The following is a 27,256-nucleotide window of genomic DNA, read 5'->3' as shown; positions in this document are numbered from 1 at the left end:
GCAATTTCTAGAGAAAAACAAAAATACACATTTGCCTATAGGAAGACTGTTGATTTCAGACAAAACTAGCAACCTGTGGCAGTTTGCTGGAGGCACCCAGGAGAAATCTCCTGAATGGTTCAAATGAAGCTCGATATTATTAAGAATGTAGGATCCAGCCCATGACCTTCCTCCCAGTGCTTTCATGAAATTAGCTTAACATGCCGGAAAGGCCTTTTATTGCCATCAAAATTAACAACCGTTCTTTCAGGGCAACTCATGTAATTATCTCAGTCTGTGCTTGTCTCACTGCAGAGGGGCAACTCCTGGCTGGGGAATGACACTCTTGCATTCCAGGGGCAGCATGCTTAGCGATCCTACCCCAGCCCAGGAGGGAGTGGTTCTCCCACAGAAGGGTCCTGAGGCAGCCAGCCCCTCCTCAGCAAGGACTTAAAACGTGACACGGAGGATCATGTATAATATTTCCATCTACACATAATGAAATTCCCACCTCAAAGGATGGAAACTATTAAGTGTGTCATCTCACAAAGCAGGAAGCAAGGCTGCTTCAGGCCTGTGGATTCAGTGCCATCAGCAGTCCTGGTTCTTTAATCTCCCTCCTCTGCCACCTTTAACAGGGCTTCAGCCTAAGGCTTGGGTCTCTGGTGCCACTGGAGGACTTCGGCAGTAGCTGAGGTAACATCCTTACTGTTAAGAGCCCAATGGGATAGGAAAACTAGATTCTCTCTTAGAAAGCCACAGCCTTTCCTTGGGTCTTGACACATACTCTTGTAGGGCTACCCATCTCTGAACCAATCACTGATAAAGGGAGGGGGGAGGATTAATTGGCTTAGTAATCATCTGGCCTGGAAATAGATATTGAGGAGTCTATCTTAACATTCACAAGCAAGAAGTTCCCTTTAAGTAGAAGGGTTCCAACCTTTTCATGTTCAGAGTAGCCTAATATTGTGTCCAAATGAATTGAAATGAGAGGGACTATAATTATAATGAACCATATTAGATACTTCCTTAACTGGAAATTATACCAATCTATGTCCACAGTCTGTGACCAGGGTCAGGGTCAGAGCAGTGTGTGTGACCCCATTCAGGAAACTCTTTGGTAGGCATACAAACCAGAGGATCCTCTTTTTTCACAGAACTACTTATTTATCTATTTATTTAAATTATAAAGACAAAAATTTAAGAGACTGGCTCTTGCTATGTTGCCCAGGCTGGCCTTGAACTCCTGGGCTCAAGCAATTTTCTCATCCTCTCACCTCAGCCTCCTAAGTAGCTGGGCCTAGAGGCATGCACCACTGCACTCGGCTCTTTCACGGAATTCTTGAAAGGATAAAAATCTGTTCTTGGAAATGCCTGTGCTGGGATCCAAAGCTATTTTGGGAGCAGTGGAAGCTTCAGTCTTTAGTTGGATATTTATGAACAGGAGATGTTTATGAACTCAAAGATGTCCCTACATGACTTCACATCCTGAACATGTCTCCCAGGCCCATGGCAGAGAACAGAGGCACTTTGCTGTCAAGGTGGGAAATAGGACGAAGAATTCTACCTTGGTTTTAGGAGGGATGTGGAGGCAGGGCAGAGCTCCAGCTCCAAGAATTTGCTGTCTGATCTTCAGCAACTCCTCGCCCTCTCTCTTTCTGAGTTTCCACCTGTGCAATGCCAGAGAACAGATTAGAGGTGCCTGGGGCCCTGCCACGCCTGCTGATCTCTGAGACCCTGTTTCTTGGGATGCTGTGGCTTTAGAAAGAGCCAGTTTTCAGGTTGAGCTAAGGTTTCTAAGGAGCAGGCTACCATCTGGTGGGACTTCCTGCAGGAGGATGTTTTTGGGAAGTCTGGGACCATTGGGTCCCCTCTTCTGCATGCCCCTTGGCAGGCCTGTTTCCCCTCCCATCATACTGCAACCAGCCTAATCTCTATTTTTTTTTTTTTTTGAGACAGAGTCTCTCTTTGTCACTCCCGGTAGAGTGTCATAGCATCATAGCTTACAGCAACCTCAGACTCCTGCTCAAGCGAGTCTCTTTCCTCAGCCTCCGAGTAGCTGGGATTGTAGGCGCCCACCACAACACCCAGCTTTTTTAGAGGTGGGGGTCTTGCTCTAGCTCAGGCTGGTCTAGAACTCATGAACTTCCAGAGTGCTAGTACAGGCATGAGCCACCGCACCCGACCCCAGACTAATCTCTGAGGCCATCAGCACTAGGGGCCCTAGGAGCTAACCTCCTCCCCCAAACTGTCTGCACTGCTGGGTGGGCAGGGGGTGTCCTTCTGCTTCAAACACTTTCCAAAGGCCCTTCACATAGTAGGATTCAGAGGCGATGGAAGTTAATATTATTAGAGATTAAAATCTGGGTGCTGAATATTTTAGGAGACTGCTTCATTAACCAAGGAAGTATAAGGCTGCCATTCCTCTCTGCTCTGTGACACTCAGTTCTCTGTGCCAGGTGCCATCAAAGGATATGGAGAAAAGCCATCATAAACACACATTCAGAGATCCCCCTCCTTGTGTAGCCCCCAGCAGAGTCCAAGAGGGCAGGGGCCAGTGTCTCCTCTTCTCCCTCCATCCTCTAGACTCAAAGCTCCTGCAGGGCTTCTCAGGGTCTTCCCCTTCACTGTCCCCAATCAAACCCCAGAACAGCACAGAGAGGGCACTTGGTAGGATGGAATAAAACTGAATTTCCTTTCATGGATCTCTTAGTAGGCTCTTTTCATTTGTTTTTGGAAAGGATTTCTCAGAAGCTGAACTGAGACAAGGTTTTGCATGCAAGTGGTTAAGAAAATGCCCTGGCAAAAACCAGTAAGGGAGAAGGGAAAGCAGGAGAGGAAGAGGAAGAAGCCAAGCAAGCTAGTCTCAGCCTTGGCCTGATCCCATACAGCTCTCACGCAAAAATGACACCTCAGAGTTCGTCCTGGCTCCCGACAAGGAAGTTCGACTTCCATAGATGCACAGCATCAGACATTGGCTAGGCCGCTAGAGCCTGTCCCGGGGAGAGCCTCAATTTCCCTGCCATGTATTTTCCTGTCTGTGTCTATGGACAATTGGCTCTAGTAGCCTGGAAAGACTCTATGAGTCTGCACCCACCTAGAGGAAGGACAGACAGGGAGCTACAGTGACAGCCTGTAAAGGATGCCAGACTCAGAGCATCAAAGCTAGAGGCCTGGAGGTCCCTTATACCCATCCCTTCACTTTACTAGAGAGAAGGGGAGAGAGAGGCCAAAAGAGATGTCACAGAGAAGGTGGGGCTGGAAAATGCCCCCCAGCAGGTAACTCCTCTGAGATCCCCTCCCAGGCAGTCTGGGTCAAGGGCATGCAGAGTTGGTGTCTATGGGTGGGTTTGCTAGCCAGGAGGCCCTTGAGGTTCTTGGGATGATGTGGCCTTGTCAATGGTGAGGACAGCTATTTCTGAGGTGGGACAGGTGCCCCTACTTCAGGTCTCCTATATTAACCAACCCCCATGCCACCCTCCAGTGCTCATGGGCACCAGAATCAGAACCTTGCCCATGTCTGGAAGAGACTGAGGTTGTGCCCCTGAACTTGAATTATCTGCAACAGAATACTGAGCCCAAATCAGGCTCCATAGAGAGAGGAGCTCTAGCTGGGCAGCTGGCTGGGACAGAGATTTGGAGGGAGGAGAGCCCTGCCTAAAGTGGATCTGAGCACACTGCAGAGTCACCTGCAATTCTGTACCCAATGCCAGTTTTAATGGCCATGTCTTGGGGACAGCCAAGCACAATTCAGTATGAGGGAAACCCAGAGCAGGAAATCCACTGACTTTCTGTGAGACTTTGGAAAAATCTCTCTCCCTTCTTGGCTTCAGTTTCCCCTCCTCCTGTACTGTGGGGCTAAATGTCCCTCCTACCTGCCTGCCTCACTTTGGGCTGGCATCTGTCACATTTTTACTCCTCAGGCCTTTCCCTATCAAACTCCAAATTGAAGAGGGGTGCCTCTGTGCAGTGCCTCCCAGGAAGGGCAACCTCTGGGTGCAGTCCTCTTCCATGTCTTCTTTAAAAGGCCCCAAACAGGCTTTCCCAGGGAAGCCAGAAGAATCAGGCTGGGAAGCGTAAACCCCGCAGTGCAGCATCTGTGAGGAACTGCAGCGTTGTCTCCCTGAGTCCTTATCTCCAGACCCAGCTGGAAACTTGATGTATTTATTTGCTTCTCACAGGGCCCCCTCTGTCCAACCCACATCTCTGCCTAGTCTGGTAGCCAGGTGGGGAAAAGAGGGAGGGGACTGCTATAAATCCCTGCAGCCTGCAGCTGGCAGGGTGACCCTGTCGGGGTAGAGGAGATAGTTGAGGCAGCTTGGGGACAGAGCACCAGAGGAAGAAGTTGGGAACAGGGTTACCTAGATCCTAAGTGAACCATGACAGAGAGGAGAGTGAGAGAGTTAGAGAGGGATGAGAAAAGGAATGGTGGGGAGGAGAAGGAGACTGTGGTTCTGGTGCATTCTGGGAGTCAGCACAATGCCTTCCTCTCTAGGGTGTTGGATGTATAGTGTTATTTTTTATAGTGTTGCTGATTTGCCAAATTTAGTACGTTTTACCTAGTATATGTTACGTCATGTAATCCTCACACTTTGTAAAGTATGTATTACACTGCCGATTTGCTTATCAGATTACAAAGGCTAAGCAGTTTGCCCAAGGTCATATAGCAGAGGTGGGATTTGAACCCAGGTCTCTCCCACACACACAGTTCCCTGCTCCAAGCTACTGTACAAGTGCACCACCATGGGTCCAGCCTCTCTGCTTGTTGGTTAGTCTGACTTACTGTACGATAGTTTCTCCCTGGGGTTAGCCAGGGCTTTAAGGCTGTAGAACTACAGAACAAAGTCAACTCTCAGTAAATCCCACCCCAGGCCCACTGTACTGTCTGTGCAAGGAACGCAGTTTAGACAATCAGACAAACAACACAGGATTTCATAGTATCTCCTGCCTTACTTGTCTGACTGGCTAGATTTTTGGAAAATGTCTGTGGTTAGCTAGCTTTTGTAATTTGTTTGGCTATCAAGTTTGGGACATTTATAATATTTATAAATGAACTTTGGCATAGCCCAGGCAGCTGGTCTGAATTTAAGGAAATTCCCTGAGCCAAGAAGGAAGGAATTTTTCCTCACTTGACTGCAGATGCATTGGGTAAAAGTGGATAGATTTCTAAACTTCCTGGGTTTTGTTTTTGTTGGTTGGGTAGTTGACTGATTAAGGATTTCTTTGTTTTTGTTTTTCAGTATGGAGTCAGTCAAAATTCTAGTGCCTTCTCCACAAGCATCTGTTTTACTCAGGTCCAATGGGTCTAGAGTTGACCTTTGGACTCAGAGACAAAAATAAATGATGGTGCTGACCCCATCCTTCCCTAGGCCTCAGGCTCAGCTTGGGATGAGAACCAGGACCAAAGCCACCACTGGGGAGCATGTCCTCTTCCTCCAGCCTGACCCACTTCCACTCCATTTCCACCTACACACAGGGGCTGGGCCTCCATGACCACTTTTTTTTTTTTTTTTTTTTTTTGAGACAGAGACTCAAGCTGTCATCCTGGGTAGAGTGCTGTGGCATCCCAGTTCACAGCAACCTCCAACTCCTGGGCTCAAGCGATTCTCCTGCCTTGGCCTCCCAAGTAGCTGGGACTACAGGCACCCGCCACAACGCCCAGCTATTTTCTTTCTTTCTTTTTTTTTGGTTGCAGCCATCATTGTTTGGTGGGCCCAGGCTGGATTAGAACCCTCCAGCTCAGGTGTGTGTGGCTGGTGCTTTAGCCACTTGAGCCACAGGTGCCAAGCCCTATGACCACTTCTTACCTGCACTACAACTGGGGCATCCTCAACAGAGGCTATATTACTGTCTAGGGGAGGAAAATTGGTTCTGAGTTGGGAGGGGAGAGCTACTAACAATCTTAGCTATTACAATGGTTTCTGAGGACCAAAGGACCTCAGAAGTTGGAGTTGGAGGTTGCTGGGATGCCATGGCATTCTACCCAGGGTGACAGCTTGAGGCTCTGTCTCTAAAAAAAAACAAAACAGAAGTGGTCATGGAGGCCCAGCCCCTGTGTGTGGGTGGAGATGGAGTGGGAGTGGGTCCCATAAGTGAGTCTGTGTAAGGAAGAAGTAAAACGATCTCTATTTTCAGATGTTATGATCTTGTATCTAGAAAATCAGTGTATCAATGGTATTAAAATTTCACTGGGGGGAGGCTCGATTAGGGGAAAGAATTGCCTAAAGTGGCTCCTTAGGAGGAAAATAATGAAAAACAAAAAGATTGAGAACCATTGCTCTAAAGGAAAAAAATTAGAAATAGGATAAATTCAAGCATGGGGAGGTAGCACTTAGAGACTGCCTTTCATATCACCTAAAAGTGACAGACCAGGAGGACACAGGAAGGAGAGACCAACAGAGGATGCCTAACCCCAAACACAGCAACCACCCTGCAGTATGGGCCACAGATGGTGCCAGTCTAGACACCAGCTCCCTGCAGGTAAATCACAACTCTGCCACATACAAATTTAATGACCTTGACAAGGTCCTCAGCCTTGCCGCCCCCCCCCCCCCGTGTTCATCTGTAGAAGGAGGATAAGGATGTAACCACACAGGGTGGCTGGGAAGAGTAAATGAGATTACTTGTGCTAGAAGTGGTGGTTCTTAACCTGTGGGTCACGACCTTTTTGGGGTTGAATGACCTTTCCCCTTTTATAGGGGTCGCCTAAGACCATCAGAAAACACATATTTCCAATGGTCTTAGGAACTGAGACACCGCTCCTCATGTGGGGGGGGTCACTACAACATGAGGAACTGTATTAAAGGGTGGTGGCATTAGGAAGGTTGAGAACCACTGTGAGGGTTAAGCAGTATCGAGCACACGGTTATCTTTGTCATGTTAGCTGGGAACATGATCACCTGATTGTGGCAGGGGCTTTCACTCCTGCCCACCCCTCAGTCCCTTCATTGGCCCCACTAGGGTTCAGTGAGCTGGGGCAGAGCCCGTGCCACGTGTTTCTAGAAGAGGATCCTGGGGAGTAGGCAGACTGCACCACGAGTGCCACCTTAGGGACCCCTCCTCAGGAGCCCCTGTCCATCTGTTCACAGTTTTGTGGACTTTTCAGTTACCAAAATCACAAAGAACTGGAGCATGAAGGGTGACTGATGCCGTTTCTAACTGAACTCCTAACTCCGTCCTAAATCAATTCCTAACTCCATTCCTTAAGCATTAAATGTGACTCTCTGTCCATCAGACCTAACCCCACAGTCTATCCTAACCTCAGGTCTTACCTGGACTTTACCCTCTGAGCTAGACTCCTGACCCAGCCCCATCCTTACCCTGCCTCTAAGCTGGGCCTTAACCTTAGCTATAACTCTCATCCACCACACACTGACTCCGCTGGTAACCCAGTATTTCCCCAAATTAGGTCATTCACTTCCACAGTCACAGTTTTGCCATACCTGTGTCCCTTCTAAGTTTATGGTTACTTAATATTTGTCCTAAGCGGATCTTTAGAGAATCCCACTTTAGCATCATGCTGAGGAAGGATATTCCAGAAATCGCAGTTTCGATAGGTTAGGTATATTGTTTCAAAAAGATGTTAAATAGAAAAGGCTTCGCGTATTAAAAATGTTTTGCAGCTCTGCACCTGTGGCTCAAGCGGCTGAGGTGCCAGCCACATACACTGAGCTCGTGGGTTCGAATCCAGCCCAGCCCGCCAAACAACAATGACGGCTGCAACCCCCCTCCCCACGCCAAATAGCCCGGCGTCGTGGCGGGTGCCTGTAGACCCAGCTACTTGGGAGACGGAGGCAGGAGAATCGCTTGAGCCCAGGAGTTGGAGGTTGCTGTGAGCTGTGATTCCACAGCACTCTACCTAGGGCGACAGCTTGAGGTTCCGTCTCAAAAAAAAAAAAAATGTTTTGCCATGTGCCACCTACTCGGACTTAGCGCCCATATACCGGAAGTATGCGTGGCGCTTTGCAGAGGGGTGAGCTGCGGAGCCCAATCCAAATCCCTGCAACCCTGTTTTTCACCCACACTGCTGGGCGAGCAGTCACCTCTCGCCAGGCCCGGTGGAGCTGCCGCGCCCTCTGCCGGCAAAGCCTGGGAGCACCCATAGCTCGCTCCCCTCCCCGCCCGGCAGCGGCCCCAGTGTGCCACCTTCTCTCTGCCTTGACATTTGGTGCACCTCCGCCCGGGGCCCACGCTCTCGTTGTGGAGTTTCCTTAATTGTGAGGCACGAAGAAAAGACACTCTTACTCTAGGCGTAGGAGCTGGTGGCTTGTGGTGTGTGTGGGTGGAGACAAGGCTGAGGTTGAGAGGACAAAAGTGACTCCATTTTGTACAAAAGTTGCCATTTTGCATTTTGTGTGAGCCACCTGCAGATACTAAAAACCGCAGCTTGCCAGTCAAGAGCATACCTAACCACAAGCCGCCCCAGTTAAGGAAAGTACCAGATGAGCTAGAAGCCAGGCATGTCCCTCCAGAACTAGCCAATCCTAAGAGCAGCCTCGCTGGAAGCCCCGTTCCTCATTGTAACCCCAATAAAAGCCCCAGAACCCCAGAGCTCGAGGCTCTCAGCTCGGACCCGCTGCACCGGGGCCCCTGGGAGTCCAGGCTCCAGCTTGAATAAAGGCTGTTTTGCTTCTGCATCGGACTCGGCTCCCTGGTGGTCTTTGGGGACTTCGTGATCTGGGCATGACAAGGTCAGAGCAGGAGCCAGAGGTCGGCTGGGAGAGGTGGTGTCAGGGTGGGGGCCTTCCTCCGACTGAATGTGGGGCAGGATGAGGGGAGGGTGTAGGGTGGGAGAACAGCGGGGCCAGGCTCAGGGCAGGCACTGGGGATTGTGTAGGTGGAAGCAAGAGCCAGGTTAGGGTGGGAGTCAAAGCATTTTTAAGTGACTTGTCCTAGAGGGTGTGAGGGAGCCTTTGGAGCAGGGACGGACAGAGCTGCCTCAGCCCTGTTCTCAGCTGTTCTCTGCCCCACGTCCTGACGGCTGAAATCTCCCATCTGGGTGTGTTGGGAGCACAGCGCCACCTACTGCCCAGCCACTCAAAGGTGGGCTCCCCATCTTCCAGGATGGAGGGTCCTCCATACACCCTCCATGCACCACTGTCTACTTTGTCCCAGATCTTGTTCGTTACTGCTCTGAAGACAAGCCCATGTAGTTTTTGAACTAAGATCTAAGATGTTTATTTTCCCATAATTCATAGTTTATAAATTTGTAGCACTGTTATCTTGGTTGAGTATGAAATAAGATCTTAAATTGGTGTGTCTCTGTATACACAGGGTGCCAAAAAATACTCACATCTTAAGAAAGGAAAAAACTGTTTTAAAATTGTAATACCAAGTCATGTTTGACTTCTGCAATTACAAGAGATAAACAAGATAAAATATACACAACAAATGTTATCGATATGATAATATGTAATTGAGTATTACAATTTTAATAGTTTTTTCCCTTCTTAAAATGTGTATATCTTTTTTTTTTGTACCCTCTGTGCATTAAAATTCTGTCTTCACAAAAATTTTCTCCTTGGTTCACACAAAGATCCCTTGAAGTAAAAATGATACACACTATCCCATGTCACTCAAGTTTAAGGATCCCAGAGACAGTTAAACGTCCCAGACCATGGTCATGTGCTACTACTAATTGAGGATTAAAACTGTCTTGACCTCTCCCCCAAAAAAGCTGGTATTAACTGACATGTAAAAACCTCAGATACAATTCAAAACTGAAATACAAGTGACAAATTTGGATATATCTTTTGACTGACTAGTCAAGCTGAGATTAAACTCCAGGACTGGAATGTGGGCCTCTGGGACAGGTAGGAAGGGTTAAGTGTGGTGGCACTGATCGGTTCCCATTAACTGGCTGCTTACCCAGGCCAGGGGAGGGCTAATTCCTATAACGCTTGCGCCATGGGAATTCCTGCAATTACTAATGAAATTTGATCTGTGACATCCAAGACAACATATTACTCACACATTGCCAATGTCCTGGGCCTACTCACACCTGTTTTTCTAGGGTTTACCAGTTGCTGTAGGGACACATACAAGACTACAAGATTACCAAGCAGAAGACAGTGGCAAAGTTATGCCAGACCCTGGTCCCTCGTTCCTGACTCCTAGCAGTAATTATTATTATTTTGTTGTTGTTGAGACAGAGTCTTACTATGTTGCCCTCAGTAGAGTGCCATGGCGCACTGGCCAAGCAGCCACTCACTGGAAAAGCCCCCTCCTCTCCAGGCAAGAGGCTTCTCAATGGTTCCTCTGGAGTGAGCCAAGCAGTCTGCAATTGGAGCGTCAGGCATCCAAGAGTCACATCTTTATTAAAGGCTGAGACAGTGGCAATGGGTACCCCTCAACCACATCTGAAACTAGCATGCATAGTGGGAATGGAAATCAGTGGGCGCTGCTCAGCCCAGGGGTAGGCTGAGGGAAAATGACATGAAGAGCTGCCTAAGTGCTGCCCTGCCAGCAGCTGAGACCATCAGCACAGCCAGGCTGGGCTCCCAGGCCCCCTCTTCCCTCCATCCAACAGCCTATTTCCACAGGATCCTCAGAGCCAGTACTGGCTTTAACAGTCTGAAAACAGAATCTTATTTTTTATTTTTTAGAGACAGAGTCTCACTTTGTCGCCCTCAGTAGAGTACTGTGGCATCACAGCTCACAGCAACCTCCAGGTCTTGGGCTTAGGTGATTCTCTTCCTTCAGCCTCCCGAGTAGCTGGGACTACAGGTGCCCGCCACAACACCCAGCTATTCTTTGTTGTAGTTTGGCCAGGGCTGGGTTTGAACCCATCACTCTCAGTATGGCTGGCGTCCTACCCACTGAGCCACAAGTGCCACCCCAGAATCTTATTTTAAATGCATCTGAGTTCACTGTTAGAACCAGTACTCCCACTGGGGGAACAAGTTCCTACAGAATTCCTTAGTGGATCTTCAAGGCACCCCCTGGATGGGGCTGAGGCATAGGCACACAGATTTCACTGATGCGAAGGCTGAGGCCATCAGCCCTTAAGTATAGAGGCCTGGGCTGAGAAGCAGCCCAGTATCAGGGAAGAGAGGGAGGAGGAAAGGACTGTGATTCTGCTAATCAGAGGGACAGCCCTGACCTGCTTGTGTCCTTTTTCTGACCGCTGGTTTAACCCCTAGGTTGGGGACCAACGGTGTGGGATGGGAAGTAGGGTTCAGAGATGAGAAAGCTTCTTGTTCACTGCCTCAGAGGCCTGTTGTCCATTCCTAAAACCCTAGGATGGCACAACTGGCAGCTCTGAGACTGTGTAGCCCAATCAACCCATTTTACAGATGGGGACACTGGAGCTCAGGAAGGGGCCTTATCCTAGGTAACACTCAACGCACAGTCGGTAACAGGGACAGTACCTCCTCTGCTGCTGCACACTGAGAGAAAGGTGGTCTTCTCAGAGAAGTGGTCTATTAGAGCAGTGCTTCTTAAACTTGCACATGCATTAGAATCATCTGGAAATGTGTTAACACAGATTGCTGGGTCCACCCCCAAAGGTTCTGATTCCAGAGGTCTAAAGATAGAGCCCATGGCTCCACATTTTTAAGAAGCTCTTGGGATGCCAATGCTACAGGTCACCACTACAAGCTTAGTGCTGATTATTCCCTGGACATTCCTTGGTGGGGATTGAGGGTGAGGACAGTAAAGGGCCATGCTGGTAGGGGTCCCAGTGGCCTGGGGACCAAAGAGAAAGCCACCTCTAAGTGAAGGCATTTGTGTGGCCAGGAGGAAGGAAGCAAGCTTTGAAGGTCAGACTTTGGAAGTGGATTCATGCATGGAGCAACAGTGTCCATCTTCGATGATGGGAGGCCTGTTTAGAATGACAGGGGAAGTGAAAAGAATGGGCCTTCAGTGGGCAGAGGCTGAGAGAACCCAAACTCAGGATGGGCCGTTTGGTTTGAAAGGCACTTTGGGTACCTATGGGCTGTCTGTAGGAGCTGTTGGCAGGTGCCCGGAGGCAGTGGCTGGGGTCTGGGAGGAGCTGCAAGGATCCATGGTGGTGGCAGGCAGGTGGCCTGGGGCAAGATTAGGGCCACTTAGAGAGCCCAGAGGTTATACCCTTCTCACTCAGGACTGCCCTGGTTCTGGTTCCTAGGGGAAGGCCCTATCACCTGGTCTTACCTTAGGATGGTGGGTGCTTGCACTTGAAGCTTTCTCTGTAGGATTTTTTTTTTTTTTTTAAGACAGTTTCATGGAGTCATAGCTCATAGCAACCTCAAAATCTTGGGCTCAAGCAATCCTCTTGCCTTGGTCTTCCAAGTAGCTGGGACTACAGGCACCTGCCGCAATGCCCAGCTATTTTTAGAGATAGGGTCTCCCTCTTGCTCAGGCTGGTCTTGAACCCCTAAGCTTAGGCAACCCAACCCTCTCAGCCGCCCAGAGTGCTAGGATTACAGGTGTGAGCCACCGCACCCAGCCTCTGCAGGGTTTTTAGAGAAGGGGAATTTGATCCCAGAGAAAAGGAACTGATTCTGAACCAAATAACAACTGAGTACTGGGTACAATGACCTGGGAATGCTGTGATAGTAGGGCCTGGCTCAGGGGAAACCCCACCCTTCTCCCTTCCTCTCAGCTCCACTGGAAGGTCCTGCCTGCCAAGCTGTGGCCAGTGAGAGAATAGACATCGTCCTCCCATGCCGAGGCCAAGCCCTATAGTAGGCTTTCAAAGTAGCTGCTGAGCGCCTGCAGCCTGAAAGCAGGCTGGTCTGGGTGTGACACCGTGGACTGCAGGCCCAGGTAACAGCTGTACTTCTTCAGGCCGGCCTGCCGGTCCCGGCGGTAGGCGCGCAGCAGCTCCAGGAAGCTGACACTGTTGAGGGCCAGCAGGCGGGCCTCGGCCCAGGTCAGCACGGTCACCTGCACCAGTGGGTGGAGGGACACGAAGCACTGCAGGGTACCAAAGGGGTAGACGTGCTGGGCTAGCTGGGGCCCCGGGGAGACATCAAGGAGGCGGCACAGGTCACGCATGGCCAGCACGGTGGCCATGGCACTGTGCTTGCTCATGTTTCGTGCCAGGTAGGTCTTGGCCAGGTTTTTGAGTTTGAAGCTGCTGGCCCCAGGCACGCACCTCTGGATAAGGGGCCGGGCAGCCAGGAAGCCCGAGATGGCCTCCTGGAATTCCCACAGCTTGTTAATGTCCTCCAGGGCCCAGAAGAAGTTTAGGAGGTCAGGCCCCCACAGCTTATAGCAGACCAGGATGGGACGGTGCATGGAACTCAGGAAGTTGATGAAGTGCTTCAGCCCCACCTCCAGGGAGACAGCCTTGGAGTAGATGGTATAGGCAGCCTTGGGCTCGATGACCACGCGGAACTTGCTTTCCTGATTTACAGCTGCCAGCTGGCTAATCTTCTGGGCTGGGCAGGAAAGAAGGGCACTGTGAGGCCCTGGAGCATGGGAGGCGCTGGGACCTCCAGGGCTGCTGACCTACCACCTAGATATTCCACCAAGGGGTGTGCTGGCAAGAGCCAAACACCAGCCTCCCAACGAAGCTCTGCCCCTGGCTCTGATGGGATGGGTCAGATGGGAGGTTGTGTTGCCCCCACTTTGCTCACCTGCCTGGGAGCCAGTTCTCCAGACCCCACCACTGGCTCAGAATTTACCAAACCCCTTGGGTCCAGGTGTCTCCTATCTTCTACAGCTCCGCCCACTACCCCAGAGATCCCAGACCCTTCTACCTTCCCCTCTACTCCATGCCCCTTGGTCACAGAGCTAAGGGTCCCAGCCTCTCAGAGACCTGGGATGTGCACAGCAGGCCTGCCCAGTCTATTGTACTCAGTGAGGCCCAGATCCTCCTGATGAGGTCTGCAAGTGACTTTCCTGTATTACAAAACACTTGCTCCATCTGGCTGGGCTAGGCCCATGCTCAGTCCTTGCTGCCGGGCATAGCCCAGGGCTCCGGTTCAGGGAGAGGCATTGCAGGACCAGGGCAAATACTGGAAGGAGTCAAGGGCTTCCAAGACAAAGAGTAATGTCTCTGTGACCTTGGCTCTGTTGGCAGCCCTGTGTACCCCTGTGAGATGGGTCCTGTACTCAGAAATGTGCCTGGTGCAAACAAAGGCCTTGTTAGGATTACTGGTCTTATAGCAATGGGCTCACATGTTGTGTTTCTGTCTAGTGTTCCCAAGGCTCTTTGTCTATGAGAAGAACTGCTCAGAGATAAACTTGTGGAGACATCTGCACCCTGTCCCCCCCCCCCCACACACACACACTTCAGGCACTGGTCAAGGCAGATACCCTTGTTCAAACCACCAAGTGACAAACCTGGGAGCCCAGGCAAGCTCTTGGCACCCAGGTATGGCTGGGCTCCCAGGTGTATCAATTATCAGAGCTTGGGACTCTCTGGGCCTCACAGATGGCTCTGCCTGCACTCTTTTGGCAGCTCAGGGACTAAACTAGAAAGGAATGGAGGTACCCCTAACAGAACCCACTTTCATTGTCAATCTTGAGGTCAAAGAAAACCAGGGGCCTGTCTTCTGCTTGGAGGTCGGTGAGGCTCTCGTCCAGGACCCCGAGGGAGCTGGGGCTGTCCAGTTGGAAGTCACTGGACTCGCTGCTGCTGTCATCCTGCTCTCGGGAGGACTGCAACACAGAAAAACCCATAGATCAGACCCTCAGCAGCCCTGGAGGTCCCAGTGCCTCCCATGTCCCCAGGGCTTCATGGTGCCCTTCTCTCCTGCCTGGCCAGAAGATTGGCCAGCCAGCAGCTGTAAATCAGGAAAGCAAGTTCCATGTGGTCATCGAGTCCAAGGCTGCCTTCAGCATCTACTCCAAGGCTGTATCCCCGAAGGTGGGGCTGAAGCAGTTCAGAGGGCCAATGGAGCATACTGGTAAAGTGGGCGTGTACCCAGAGCAAATGTGTACACGTGGGGGGCACACAAGCAAGCTGCTATGGCTAGTGTCCTGCGTGTACATAAGAGGGTATATCATTGGGAAAAGGAATGTGTGTGTGCATGAATGGGTGTGAACTGGGTGTGCCACATGTGAGGGCATGGGTGTGGACCAAGGCATACACCTTAGTGAGTAGGTAAGAGAGGGTGTTTGTGGATGTGCAAGAGTGGGCATTAATATGAGTGTCAAGCACAAGTGTGTACACACAATGGGTATGAGCGGTATGATTGAGTTGACACAGCATGTGAGAGTGTGAGAGAATAAGCCAGCAAATGTGTGCACAGTAAGGTGTGCTGCTTGGGGAGGCTCAGGGAAGGGCCACCCGCTATGCTGGGCAGGCCTGAGGTGCCTGCTCCTAATTCCATCTCTCTGAGCAGCTTCAGAAAAAAAACGTCACAAATTTGGGACAAGAGGAAGGAACCTCATCTTGAATCCCAGATGATTCTTTGAAAGGGGCCAGCAGCCTGGCCTCTCTTGTCTCCAAAACCAGCTGAGGTCCCAGTGTCCTGCACAAAGGGGAAAGGAGGGCTATCTATTCAGCCTCCTGAAGGCCATATCCAGATGGACACACAGGAGGGTGGCAGTGAGAAAACAGAGGAGGAAGAAGCTCAGACCTGGAGTCTGGAGGCTCTCCTATCATTTAGCATTGGCCAGACTTAGAGAAGCCTGGGAGTTCCCTATAATGCCAGAGGCTCTATAACACTGAGGTCCTGGCAAGAACCTGAAAGGCCCCCAGGGGAGGAGCCAGCGAGGAACTGGCTCTACCTCTGAGATCTTCCCAGGGGCTGGGACTACAGAGGGGGGCAGAGCCTCTGATAGTAATATGCAAAGTCAGTTGCTCATCACTGCTCAGCTTAAGCCCAGATGTTTAGTCTTTGCCAACCAGCTCAGTACGTCCTGTGAATGCCACCCGTGGACTTCAGCCAGAGGCCAGGAGGAAGGAATATGACCAGTGTCACAGGTCCGGTTGGGATAGAGTCCAGAGCAGGCCTTGGCTATTTCTTTATGGACTGCCTCTGGCTTGTCAATGGAGTTGGTGTCACCTGATACTGAAGCACTATGAATTCTGACCTCTGGCTAATGTCCCTGACCTGGGAGACAATTAGCCTAAATTTTTCCACTGTCCAGGTGAAATATTTGATTTTAACAAAACTTCAGACAAGAGAAAAGTCATTCTGGCCCATAAGTACGTTAAAATGTGGTAGGTGGGTTTTCCTAAGAATGGCTGGGCCTGCTCCTCCTCCCAGTCATGGACAGAAACACATTCACTATGACTCCATCAGAACTGGTCTTACCCCTCTGACGCATTAGGATTGCATAAGAGCATCTGCCCAGTGTCTCCAGATTCTTGACACAGCCATGCTGCCAAAAGCTGACTTCATGTGTCTTGCCCCGATGTCCCCACCCTGCTGTCTCGTCTTCCTGACTCCGTTTCCTCCCTGTGAGGCGCCTTCCACAAGGAGTCATTGCTAGAGGGGGGACCGGAGACTCTGCCTTCTCCCACTTCGGGAAAATCCAGCTGTTTTTGCTCTCCAGGCTTCGCCAGGCAGCAGTGCTCTGGCTTGGGCTGGGCTTCTTCTTGCCAGTGTTCTAAAGAGTGGTTTCAGTGGCTGAGTCCATACGGCCACCCACTGACAGCACACTAGGCTTTCTCTTCTTCCTTCTGCTTTTTGCTCCAAACATAATTGCTAAAGCCCCTTTGTGGCCTCAAGTGTCTCCATCTATCTCCTTCTGACAACGTCCCTCAGGCCTTACAGCCAGTCTTCTCACCTTCATGTGTGCTTTTCCAAGAGTAGAGGTCCCAGGAGAGCCACGCAGCTGTCTCTCTGAGCTGCCTCTCCCATCCTTACATCAGAGTCATGGCGGCCACCAGAACCCAGGGAAATGTCCTTTGTCCTGAACTTACTGAAGCTATCTTCTCTGAGGAAACCTTGCTAGCTCCCTTAGTAAAAGGACACCCCTTTTCTGCTGAGTATATCAGTGGAGGAAAGGCTGGATCTTTCAGCCCTGACTTCTCTTCCTCCAAGAGTCCTCTTGACCTGGGGGACTTCCATAAAGTATGACTAATCCATGGAGCCAGTCTCACTAGAGCTCCAGCCAGCTGTAAACTCACAGTTCTCCCCTGACCCACCTTAAACCCCACAGTGCAGCTGGGGAGTAAACAAGACCTTTCTAAAGACTTAGTTTGCCAATAGGGCAGTCAGACTCAGGGTCATCTGAAAACATCCTTCCCTCCCTGCTCACCAAGGGACACTCTCTCCTATTCTGTCCCCAACCCCATTCCTCAGCCTATTCCACTTATCAGGATAACTAGGGGAGCGGAGAAAAGGACAGTCATCAGTAAAGGCTGACATTTCCTTGGAAAAAGAAGAGGGGTAGAAAGGAATGAGTGGGGAGCAAGGATTGAGCACTGAAGAGGGAAAGCTCTGCATGCCATGGAGTGGGAGGCGGCTGGTGCCAAAGGAAAAGGGGAAGAGGGATTGAAGGCGCACTGCTGCTGGTTAGGAGCAAGATTCCCAGTAAATGCTGAAAATTAATTATTGTGCTTGATTAATGGACTGTTTCTTTGAAGGCAAGACTGAACTCACACTGAGCCTCAGGGGAACTATCATTTTTTTTGGGGGGGGGATACACAAGCAACTAGGATACACATGCAATTTGTTTACAGGTACACCTAGCTCATTTCTCTTCATCACAGAGCTCATAGTCATAGCAGGGCAACTGCATTCCAGCTCAACATAGCAGGTATAGCAGCCATACCAACAAAGCGGCTGTTCATAGAAAGCGGCTGGCTTGGCATTTTGGTAACTTTCCAAAAGTCTACGAGATTCATCAGGGAAGATCCAGCCTGGCCTCCCTCCTAATGTATCATACCCAGTGGCTAAATGTCATCTCCATCTGAGGCTGCTGCACAAACAAATGAGCTGCATTCCTCTGATGCAGGCGTGCAATTGCGTCCCCCAGCTCAGTGCTCTCTGACACTGGCTATGCAGTAAAAAACTCTTAAAAACTCTTGAAGCCAGGCTGTACCCCAGACTGTTTCACTAGAATATCTGGGGGGTGGGACCCAGAAATCTATACTTGTTCAAACTCCTCCATGTACAGGCAGGCTTGAGAATGATTGTCCCAATCACTGATTCATTCCAGGTTTGCTCATCAGCCAAACAGAAACAAGCAAGCCAACCACTTTCCTAGTCAGCATCTGGCCTCCTGAAAACACCTAATATCTAACAGTAATGCTTATCAAGAACCCCCAAGCTCCAAACAGACTTTCTGAGCACCCAAGCTTCGGCCACAGCTAGGATCAGTATGGGACACATGCATTGCTGCTTTTTGCAAATACAAAACCTTGGCTCTTGTAAAATCTCGAAAGCCCTGGGGAAACAGCACTTGGATACGTGAACTAGACTACAATGTCCACTAGTCTGTGGCCTCTGTTGCCCTTCTGCCTACTGTCCTGGCATCTTCTTCCCACACACACACTCACCAGTGGTGCAAGTTGGCCAATCCCCACAGGCCTCACTTCCTATTTCAGCCAAATCTGCCTGGGCTGCCCCCTCACCTGGGCCCCCTCCTGCTTCCACCTGGTTCTGCTACTGGTACCACTGAGCCACTGGAGCCAGTCACCTGTCACAAAAATGGGTGAGAACACCTATCTTCCCTGCTTTGCGTCCTAAAGCAGGGGCCCCATGGTACAGGCATTGCTGACCCCCAACAGTTTTAAAGCAAATTACTCACCCAGCTCCTTTCCAACCAGGCCTGGAACTCACTCCTCCAGCCTAGGACTATGCCTTACTGCCTCTCACTCCTCCTTGTGCAAAGAGTCTCTCACCAAACCCCTAGAGAGACATAGCTGATGCCCAAAGGAGGAACACCCAAGTGCCCTGGTACTTTTGGTATGTGTACCAATGCTAACAGACCAGTATTCTACAACCTCCCTCACTGTAAGGTTGGATAGCGGCACAGTTAGGTAGAATGGGCTATGTGGGAGGTGGTGGCACCTTGTGAATATCATCACCCTGGCCTCTCCCTCTATGCCAGGGAGTAGCAATTTGCAGGGGGGTTGCTGAAGGTACTCTAGGGACACCAGGGGTCTGGAAGGGACCTAGAAGGTAGGTGAGACATGCACAATGGAGACCTAGTTTGTTGGAGTTTTAAATACATTTTTTAAAGTTTGGGACTCCTGCAATGGTTAATTTTTGAAACGTGTGTCTAAAGAATATACACACAAAAGCAACAGTCCCCTGGCTCTCTCTCCATATCCCCAGGCCCATTCTCTAAAGCAGCAGTTCTCAATCTGTGGGTTGTGACCCCTTTGTAACAATGAAAATACATTGCGGGTTAGGAAGGTTGAGAATCACTGCTCTGAAGTGAGCAATGGCTCCTAGGTCTGTAATTCTACAAAACCTTGGGTGTACACATAACCTCACCTAGCCTCAGACCTCCCCTGCCGCTCCCTGATGCCGAGGAAGCTCCCCTTCTCTCCCCAAACAGTGCTGGTTTCAGTTTCTCCATGATATCTAGTGGGACAATTGGCATTCTAATCCTTTCTCCATCCTTCCTTCCAAGGCTTCTACCTCCACCCAGGGTAACTTTAATTTTACCTAGATTATGGGACGGAAAGAAGTGCCCAGATTTCAGAGGAATTTAGAGCCTGGAAAGACAAGACTCATGAACTGGCTGGATGTTCAGACAGTCAAGAGTGCAGGGTCCTGGGTGGCTCTGGGGTCATGTAAGTGGGTACAGTGTAGTGCCTCACTCAGAGGAAGAGGTACTGGCCTGGCAGGCAGGTGCTAGTGCTAGGCAGCCCCTGGGCAGTAAGGGAAGCAGGCTGTGTGGCTTAGACCACCTAGGAGCATACAGACTGAAAAGAAAAGAGGCCCCCAGCCCCAAGCTGGAAGCACACCACATCTCAGGGAACAAAGAGAGCTGGGAGGGGAATGAGAAGTACCCAGAGTTGCAGGGGGATACCCTCCCAAAGCTGAGGAAAGCAATCTTTCCAGCAGGAGAGTCTAATGCCAGTCAAGAGTAATAAATGGGACCATTGGACTGAGAGGCATGGCGACAAGCCTCAGTGCTGGCAAGCAGGGCTCACTGCCAGGGTGGGAAGGGGCCAGGTGAGGCAGGGCAAGGAGGGTGTTGAAGGGCAAACAAGGGGAGGCAGGGGTGGGTGAGATTTCTGAGATGGAGATCTCATCAGGGTGTTTTGTTCAGATAAGATGGCAGCTTGAGACAGCTTGAGATGACGCAGGAGCTGTAGATGAGCAGATAGAGTGAGGCTCCCTAGGGGGTAGGGGGTTGGGGCCAGAAGACCAGGGTGAGTCCTGGAGGGAGGCGGACATCATGGGAAGGGGTGTCATGGGGACAGATAAATCTGTAATTAGGTGGCAAGAAGCCAACCATCTCTACACCATCAGAGGGCTCCTGTCTTTTCCTTGGGGCAGAAGGGGCAGCCACCAGCTGAGGGGAGGGTCGGGATGTGGCCAGAGCAAGGGAGGTGGAGGGGTGGGTACACTACCCTCTATGGCCAAGAACCATCAACTGTAGCTTCCCAGCAGTGTGGCTTTTCTCCAATAGATCTCGGCCTCCCAGTGGCAGCACAGAGGCAGCAAGGGATTTTCTGCCGAGATCCTGGTGAAAGGCTGGCTGAAATGGGGACCACACTAGCTGGAGGGAGGTAAGGGCAGGAGGGCTGAGAGCTTAAGGAACAGGAGGTTGTGGTCAGTGTCCGAGGGGCCAGTTGAGAGATGTACACTGCTCAATACAGCGAGGAACAGTGTGGCCACAAGACTGGCAGCTGACACGAAATGGGTGAAGATCTTTGAGAGGTCAAGGAGTGGAAACCAGGGTGGTGGATGCTGAAGTCACCCAGGGGGAAGAAAGGACCTGGGTGGGGAGAAGTCATCCAGGAGGCAGAGGCTCAAGTCTTCCCTCCGTGAGGGCAAGGCAGGTGCGGGTCTGAGATGAGCTCGGGGGAGTGGTGTCCATCACAGGAACTGGAACCTCAAAGGTACAGGAGGTACAAAGGTCCCCCCTGATGGCAGGGACCGGAACAGTCCAGAGGCACAGGAGGCCTTGACGCCACCTCCCACCTCTGTTGTTCACAAATGTGAGAGAAAAGGGGACATGGAAGGGAACCCAGAGGACAAAGTTCCAGTGTAGGGAGAAGACAACCACCATCTGCAGGAAAAAGCTCAATCCATCAGGGATGGTCATGGAATAAGGGTTCTTCGCAAGGGTGATCATTCAACAAGTATTTATTGAGCAACCACTTCTGCCAGGTCTTGGGAGGGATAGTCCTTGTGTTCATGGGGCTTAGATCCTGGAAGAGGCCCAAAGGCTTGGGGATAGCAAATGGGGTATGGAAGGCTATGCTATTGGCAGGGCACTCAGGATACAGGAGGGTGCAGAGTGAGGCTTCCTTCGTGGGCAGACAGGCCAGTAATGCTGACCTGATGTCAGCCACCCTCTCAGCCTTCCCCTCTTGACTAGAGAGGACTTAAGTCTTCCAGACCAGAGGTGCACATAGCCATTCATTGTTTATTTTTTGACCAAGAGTTAATGAATCCCTACTATGTACGCAGACTTTAAGAGCATGGGCTGGAGGCAGTTCAGTGACTGGGACACAGGCCTTTGGCTGCAGGATTATAAGAGGGAGGCACTCAGGGCTCTCAGAGGCCTGTTTGAGCAGGGCCTGGGCTCCGGCTGCTGGGGGGCCTCTTGGGAGGGCAGGGTGGTGGCACTGTAACTGGAGAGGCCTCCAGTGGGACTTGAAGATTCATGGGGTTTCTGTCAGAATTCCCAAGTGGAACTCCTGTTCCAAGAGCCTGGAGTGCTCTTCCTCCCCCTGGCCCTCCTATGGAAGAGGCGCCAAGCTGGGATGCCACGGAAGAAAGAGGTAGAGCAAAAAACTGGCTGAGCCACCGGGACAAATGGGAGTCCCTGAAGGAGCGGCCACGGGATTGCACAGACCTTCGAGCCCTGCGGGGTAGACTGATGCCCTTGTTCAGGTGGGTAGGCTGCTCCTGGGCAGGATGGTTGGGAGGCCCTTGGGTGGCAGGGGTGGGAGCTTGGACCACATGAGAAGACCAAGACCACCTGGAGCCATGGTGCATTCGGAGGGGCACGCGGCTGGCGTGACGTAAGTGCGTGGTTCTTTGTGCTCTGTGCAACAGGAGACTGATCCCACGGTGGACAGCAGGCTCCTGGTGCTCAGCAGGCTGGCTGGGAGGTGTAGCATAAGGGATGACAGCTTGCTCAGAGGGATAGTGGGGAGGCCAAGCTGGGGGGCGGCATGTGCCAATGGGCAGGCAGAAGGCCTGGTGGCGGTGGGGAGAGAATGATCCTCTTGCTCTCTGCAGGGAGTGGGCTGGCAAGGACTGTGGTGGCTCTGTGCTCTCCCTGGGCTCAGCGCTCTCTGTGGGCTCAGCACTCTCTGTGGGCTCAGCGCTCTCCATGGGCTCAGCACTCTCCGGGGGCTCAGCACTCTCCATGGGCTCAGTGCTCTCTGGGGGCTCAGGGCTCTCCATGGGTTCAGCGCTCTCCGTGGGCTCCATGCACTTTCCAATACAGAACCTCAGACTGAGGGCTGGAAGGGACTTCCAGGGCCACCCAATAACCTTTTACTCTATTCAGATCCCCTTTTTCCTTAGACAGGTGAAAGCCCAGCCTCTAGTAACAAATCTCCAGGGACAGAAGGGTCACAACAAGACACTTGTTTCACTGTGAAATGGTGTTTTGGAATTTTTTTGTTTTTGTTTTTGATGGGGGGAGTTTGTTTTCTGAGACAGAGTCTCACTCTGCTACCCTGGCTAGAGTGCCGTGTTATTATCATGGCTCATAGCAACCTCAAACTATTGGGCTCAAGTGATCCTCCTGCCTCAGCCTCCCTCATATGCCATGATACCCAACTAGTTTTTCTATTTTTGGTAGAGATGGGGTCTTGCTTTTGCTCAGACTGGTCTCAAACTCCTGAGCTCAGACAATCCACCTTGAGTGCTAAGATTATAGGCGTTGAGCAGCCACACCCGACCATGTGGGATAGCTTTGAAGTTCTTTCTTACATTGAGTCAATGCTCACTTGTTTGGCCCATAACTGGCGATGCCCCACGGCCTCACCCCTCTTTATTGGTCCTCACTGGATTAACCAGGGAATGGATGATTGTCCAGCCCTCCTCTGTGAGGACTTAGCGGACAGAAAAGGCATAAGGAAGCTCCAGCGAAAGGCCTTGGACATTCCAGAAAAGAAACAGGGCTCTGAAGGGCAGCCCGCTACAAGCATTTCAGAATACATATGGCTACTGAAGGCTCCTGCCCTGGTGTAGTGGGAGGGCCAGGACTGTATAGGCATGTGGGTGGCGGCATTTGGAGACTATCCTGAGAACAGTTTAGAACTCATTAGTTTGCTGGGAGATTCCCTAAGCTCAAGCCATGTCTAAGAGTCACCTGCTATGGCTGTCCCCCCTGGGACCTGGGATGGGGGCAGGCAGAGTCCTGGGCCAAACTTCTGGGCCACTCACCGAGTGTTCCGCATCTGAGTCTTCTGAGCTGCTGATCACAAAGACGCACTCCTCTGAAACAGAGTGGGAAAGATGGCATTAGGCGCTGCCCAGGATGCACGTGGAAGGCTGAGGCGTTCAGCTGGGGGGATCCTTGCGGGCTAGGGGGCTGGAAGGTGGTGGATGCTCTGCAGGAGGATGTGAACATTCACTGTGCGTCCCAGTGTGGATTTGCTTTGGGTTTGGGTTTGACTTAGTGGGTTTCCATCATTTCTTGCCATGCTTCAACTGTGAACATTTAATCAAGATACTGACCCTGAGTCCAGAGTTCAATCCCTGCACCCTGCCCCATCACCAGCTGGTTTGGAACTTTTTGCACATTGGTTTGTCCCATAAAGTGGGACATGCAGAGTTAAAAGATGCTTTATCTGGGGTGGTGCCTGTGGTTCAAGGAGTAGGGCGTCAGCCCCACGTACCGGAGGTGGTGGGTTCAAACCCAGCCCTGGCCAAAAACTGAAAAAAAATGAAAATACAAATAAAACAAGATGCTTTATCTGGTTGCTCATACTCTTTAATTACCAAAGGCATTTGTGGGTAAGGAAGATTCCCCAGGACTCAATGTGTGACTATGGCTGGAGCTCGGTCTGGGACCCAGAATGAAGAAGAACAAAGCTGTACTTGGGGTGAGGCAGATCCAAGAAGAACTCTTTTGTTCCGGAATTCTCTGGGTTGACCTCCTCTCCTGCCCACAAACTGACTCCCCATCTCAGACAAATGAGACCCTCGGTGGGTGGTCTTTGCAGAAAACTTGGGGAAATGATAGGTGTGGACTTTTAAGTCCTCTCTGGGAATGTGCTAAGCATCCACCAAGAGACATTCCTTGGGGAGATCTGCCCTGTGCAACGGCATGATGCTGAGCATTGTGAGATTAATGTTTTGGAGCAAGGATGCATAGAATTATTCGGTTTACCTCCTTGGGCAGCCCACACTGTAATTACAGCAAAGCACATGGTAAACCATATCAGAGTCTTAACCCTAGGCAAACTGAGAGCTATTCCTTGGTAGGTCAGAGCAGGACACACAAGGGCCTCCTATTAGTTTTGGGCTCCCTGAGTGGGGTCAGTATGCAGAAGAGGCCCCCTCGCCCCAACCCTGGAGGGTAGCTCACAGGCTACCGCCCCACCCACCTCCCTACCTGCCTCCCTAATGCCATCAGTCCCATGGCTGCTGTTAAGTGGGGAGATGTCAGCTCCTTTGATGGGGGTCTTAGGGCTGGGCGGCCCATCCAGGCGGGGTGGTGAGACTGCCTTGGAGGTGCTGGGCCTGGGCTGCTCAGAGGAGCTCAGAGCCAATCTTGCTTCCTTTTCCTCCTCAGACTCCATCTTGATGACCTTTCTGGGGCATTCGGTTTGGCAGGACTTCCTCTTCTGAGGGGTGGCTATCTTGGAGGCCTCCTGCACAAAGAGGAGTCACAGGCCAGGTCAGAGCTCCAGGGGCTGGTGGTTAGAGCCCATGACACCTTTCCTCCCACAGGCCCCTCTGCCATTGAGCCCTCTCCTGTTGTCAGCCATGCAGATCATGCCACTCTGCAAACAGAAAGCCCTACCTAGGCTGATCCTGGCTGCCAACCACCAATCTCTACTGGCCTCTGACAGCCCTGGGTGTGTCAGACTCCTCCCACCCCTACCCCCAAGCATGAGCCACTCCCAGCCCAAAGGGAGTTTCCTGGCCATGCAGGACCATGCAGGCAAAACAAGGGAGGGCACAAAGAAGGTGCAGAGGAGCACTTCCTGGTGAAGAGCTGATTAGGGCTGGGATTGTCACCCTAGTGCCACCTCACCACCTTGGTGGAATCTGGGTCTTCTGGAAGGGAGGCACAGGGTATCCAGAACCTTACCTCTCTGTAGGAGGAGTCTTTGATGGAGAAAGCATACATTGGTACAGGGTGTGCCCCAGGCACTGACTGTACCACTGCCACACATTGGTTTTCAGCCAGCTCCAAGGTCGTGGCCTTAGCCTGGGCCTGCATCTGCACCCTCTGGGGTACCTCCTCAGGCTACAAAGGCAGAAAAATAGAGTCAGAAATGGCCAGGCAACAAACCCAGGGCAAGGGATCCCAGATCTGTGGTCGGCCCAATCCTAGGGCCTCACTCTGTCACAGGATCAGGCTCCCTGATGCAAAGCTCAGTGCTCAATGGGGATAAGGAGTCCTCACAAACCCTCTGATATCCTCGCCTTCTGACCCTGGGTTGCTGGTGCCCATGGACCACTTCAATTTTTGAGTGTCCTAATAGCACTGGCAGAGGTCACAGGGATCACACTGTCCAATTCCCCCTCCAGACATGCTCAACAGTCTAGCCACACTTACACACCTCCAGGGACAGAGTGCTTACTACTGGTAGAAGCAACAGCTCCAACAGGTGCAAGGTGCTAGCAGTGAGAAAACCCTCCCATTGAGCTGCAAGTAGCCTCCCTGTGACCTTAACTGTACCCGCTTGGCCTCAACTCTAGCTTGGCCACAAGTTGGACAAATTACTCAAAACTGAACCGGTCTCAGTTGTCCTGTGTAAAATAGGAATAATAGCATTTATCTCATATGGTAATATGGATAAAATATATTTATACAGGAGGTGCCTGTGGCTCAGTGGGCAAGGCGCCAGCCCCATATACTTAGGGTGGCGGGTTCAAACCCAGCCCTGGCCAAACTGCAACAAAAAATAGCTGGGCGTTGTGGCAGGCGCCTGTAGTCCCAGCTGCTCGGGAGGCTGAGGCAAGAGAATCGTGTAAGCCCAAGAGCTGGAGGTTGCTGAGTCCTGTGACGTCATGGCACTCTATCGAGGGCAGTACAGTGAGAGACTCTGTCTCAAAAGAAAAAAAATGTATTTATACTAGCAAAATGTTTAGAAGAGCACTTGGTACTTAGAAAGTATCTTTCATGATGGTGGTGATGGTACAGATGGTGAGAAATACTGTCTTCATTTCTACTCTGCCAGGCACTGCTTCACATACTCATCTTTTTTTTTTTTTGGAGACAGAGTCGCCCTTAGTAGAGGGCTGTCGTGTCACAGCTCACAGCAACTTCAAACTCTTGGGCTTAAGCAATTCTCTTGCCTCAGCCTCCCAAGCAGCTGAGACCACAGGCGCCCGCCATAATGCCCAGCTATTTTTTGTTGCAGTTGTCATTGTTGTTTAGCTGGCCTGGGCCAGGTTTGAACCCGCCACCCTTGGTGTATGTGGCTGGTGCCATAACCACTGTGCTACGGGCACCAAGTCTGCACATATACTCATCTTAAATGAAGTAGAGGCAGGTTCTCAAAAAGCTAAATACAGGCTGGGCGTGCTGGCTCACACCTATAATGCTAGTGCTTTGGGAGGCTGAGGCAGGTGGATTGCTTGAGTTCAGGAGTTCAAGACCAGCCTGAGCAAGAGTGAAACCCATTTCTACTAAAAATAGAAAAACATAGCCAGGTGTTACGGTGGGTGCCCATAGTCCCAGCTACTCTGGAGGCTGAGGCAGGAGGATCCCTTGAGCCCAAGAGTTGGAGGTTGCTGTGAGCTATGATACCACAACACCCTACTGAGGAAGACAAAGTGAGACTATGTCTCCAAAAAAAAAAGCTAAATATAGAATTACCATAATTTTATGACCCAACAAATCTACTCGTAAGTATGTAAACCCAAAAGAACTGAAAACAGACATTCAAACAACTATTTGTACATAAATGTTCATAGCAGCACTACTCACAATAGTCAAAAGGTAGAAACAAACCAAATGTCTATCAAGTGATGAATGGATGAACAAAATGTGGTACATCCACGCAATGGGATATTATTAAGCCATAAAAAGTAATGGAGTACTAACACGTACAACATGGATGTGC

The 27,256-nt window shown here is 51.0% G+C and overlaps 1 protein-coding gene across 5 annotated transcripts in view; it reads right to left on the bottom strand.

The window, feature by feature from the left end:
* Positions 1 to 11,753: 11,753 nt before the first annotated feature.
* Positions 11,754 to 27,256, bottom strand: part of PML (PML nuclear body scaffold) — a 62,251-nt gene continuing 46,748 nt past the window's right edge. For 2 of the 5 annotated variants that reach the window (XM_053593526.1, XM_053593523.1), the window contains exons 5-9: positions 25,273 to 25,431; positions 24,571 to 24,829; positions 23,397 to 23,449; positions 14,418 to 14,568; positions 11,754 to 13,343 (exon numbers count right to left, since the gene is read on the bottom strand). In XM_053593526.1, the coding sequence (XP_053449501.1) occupies positions 12,640 to 13,343; positions 14,418 to 14,568; positions 23,397 to 23,449; positions 24,571 to 24,829; positions 25,273 to 25,431 (1,326 nt within the window). In that variant the 3' untranslated portion in view covers positions 11,754 to 12,639. Of the gene's footprint in view, positions 13,344 to 14,417; positions 14,569 to 21,114; positions 22,437 to 23,396; positions 23,450 to 24,570; positions 24,830 to 25,272; positions 25,432 to 27,256 lie in introns of those variants that run through there. The other 3 variants (XM_053593524.1, XM_053593522.1, XM_053593525.1) reach the window with 3 other exon arrangements.

The sequence above is a fragment of the Nycticebus coucang genome, chromosome 6 (genome assembly GCF_027406575.1).
Source record: "Nycticebus coucang isolate mNycCou1 chromosome 6, mNycCou1.pri, whole genome shotgun sequence".
NCBI lineage: Eukaryota > Metazoa > Chordata > Mammalia > Primates > Lorisidae > Nycticebus > Nycticebus coucang.
The sequence above is the reverse complement of the archived record's forward strand: the minus strand, read 5'-3'. Positions and strand labels throughout refer to the sequence as shown.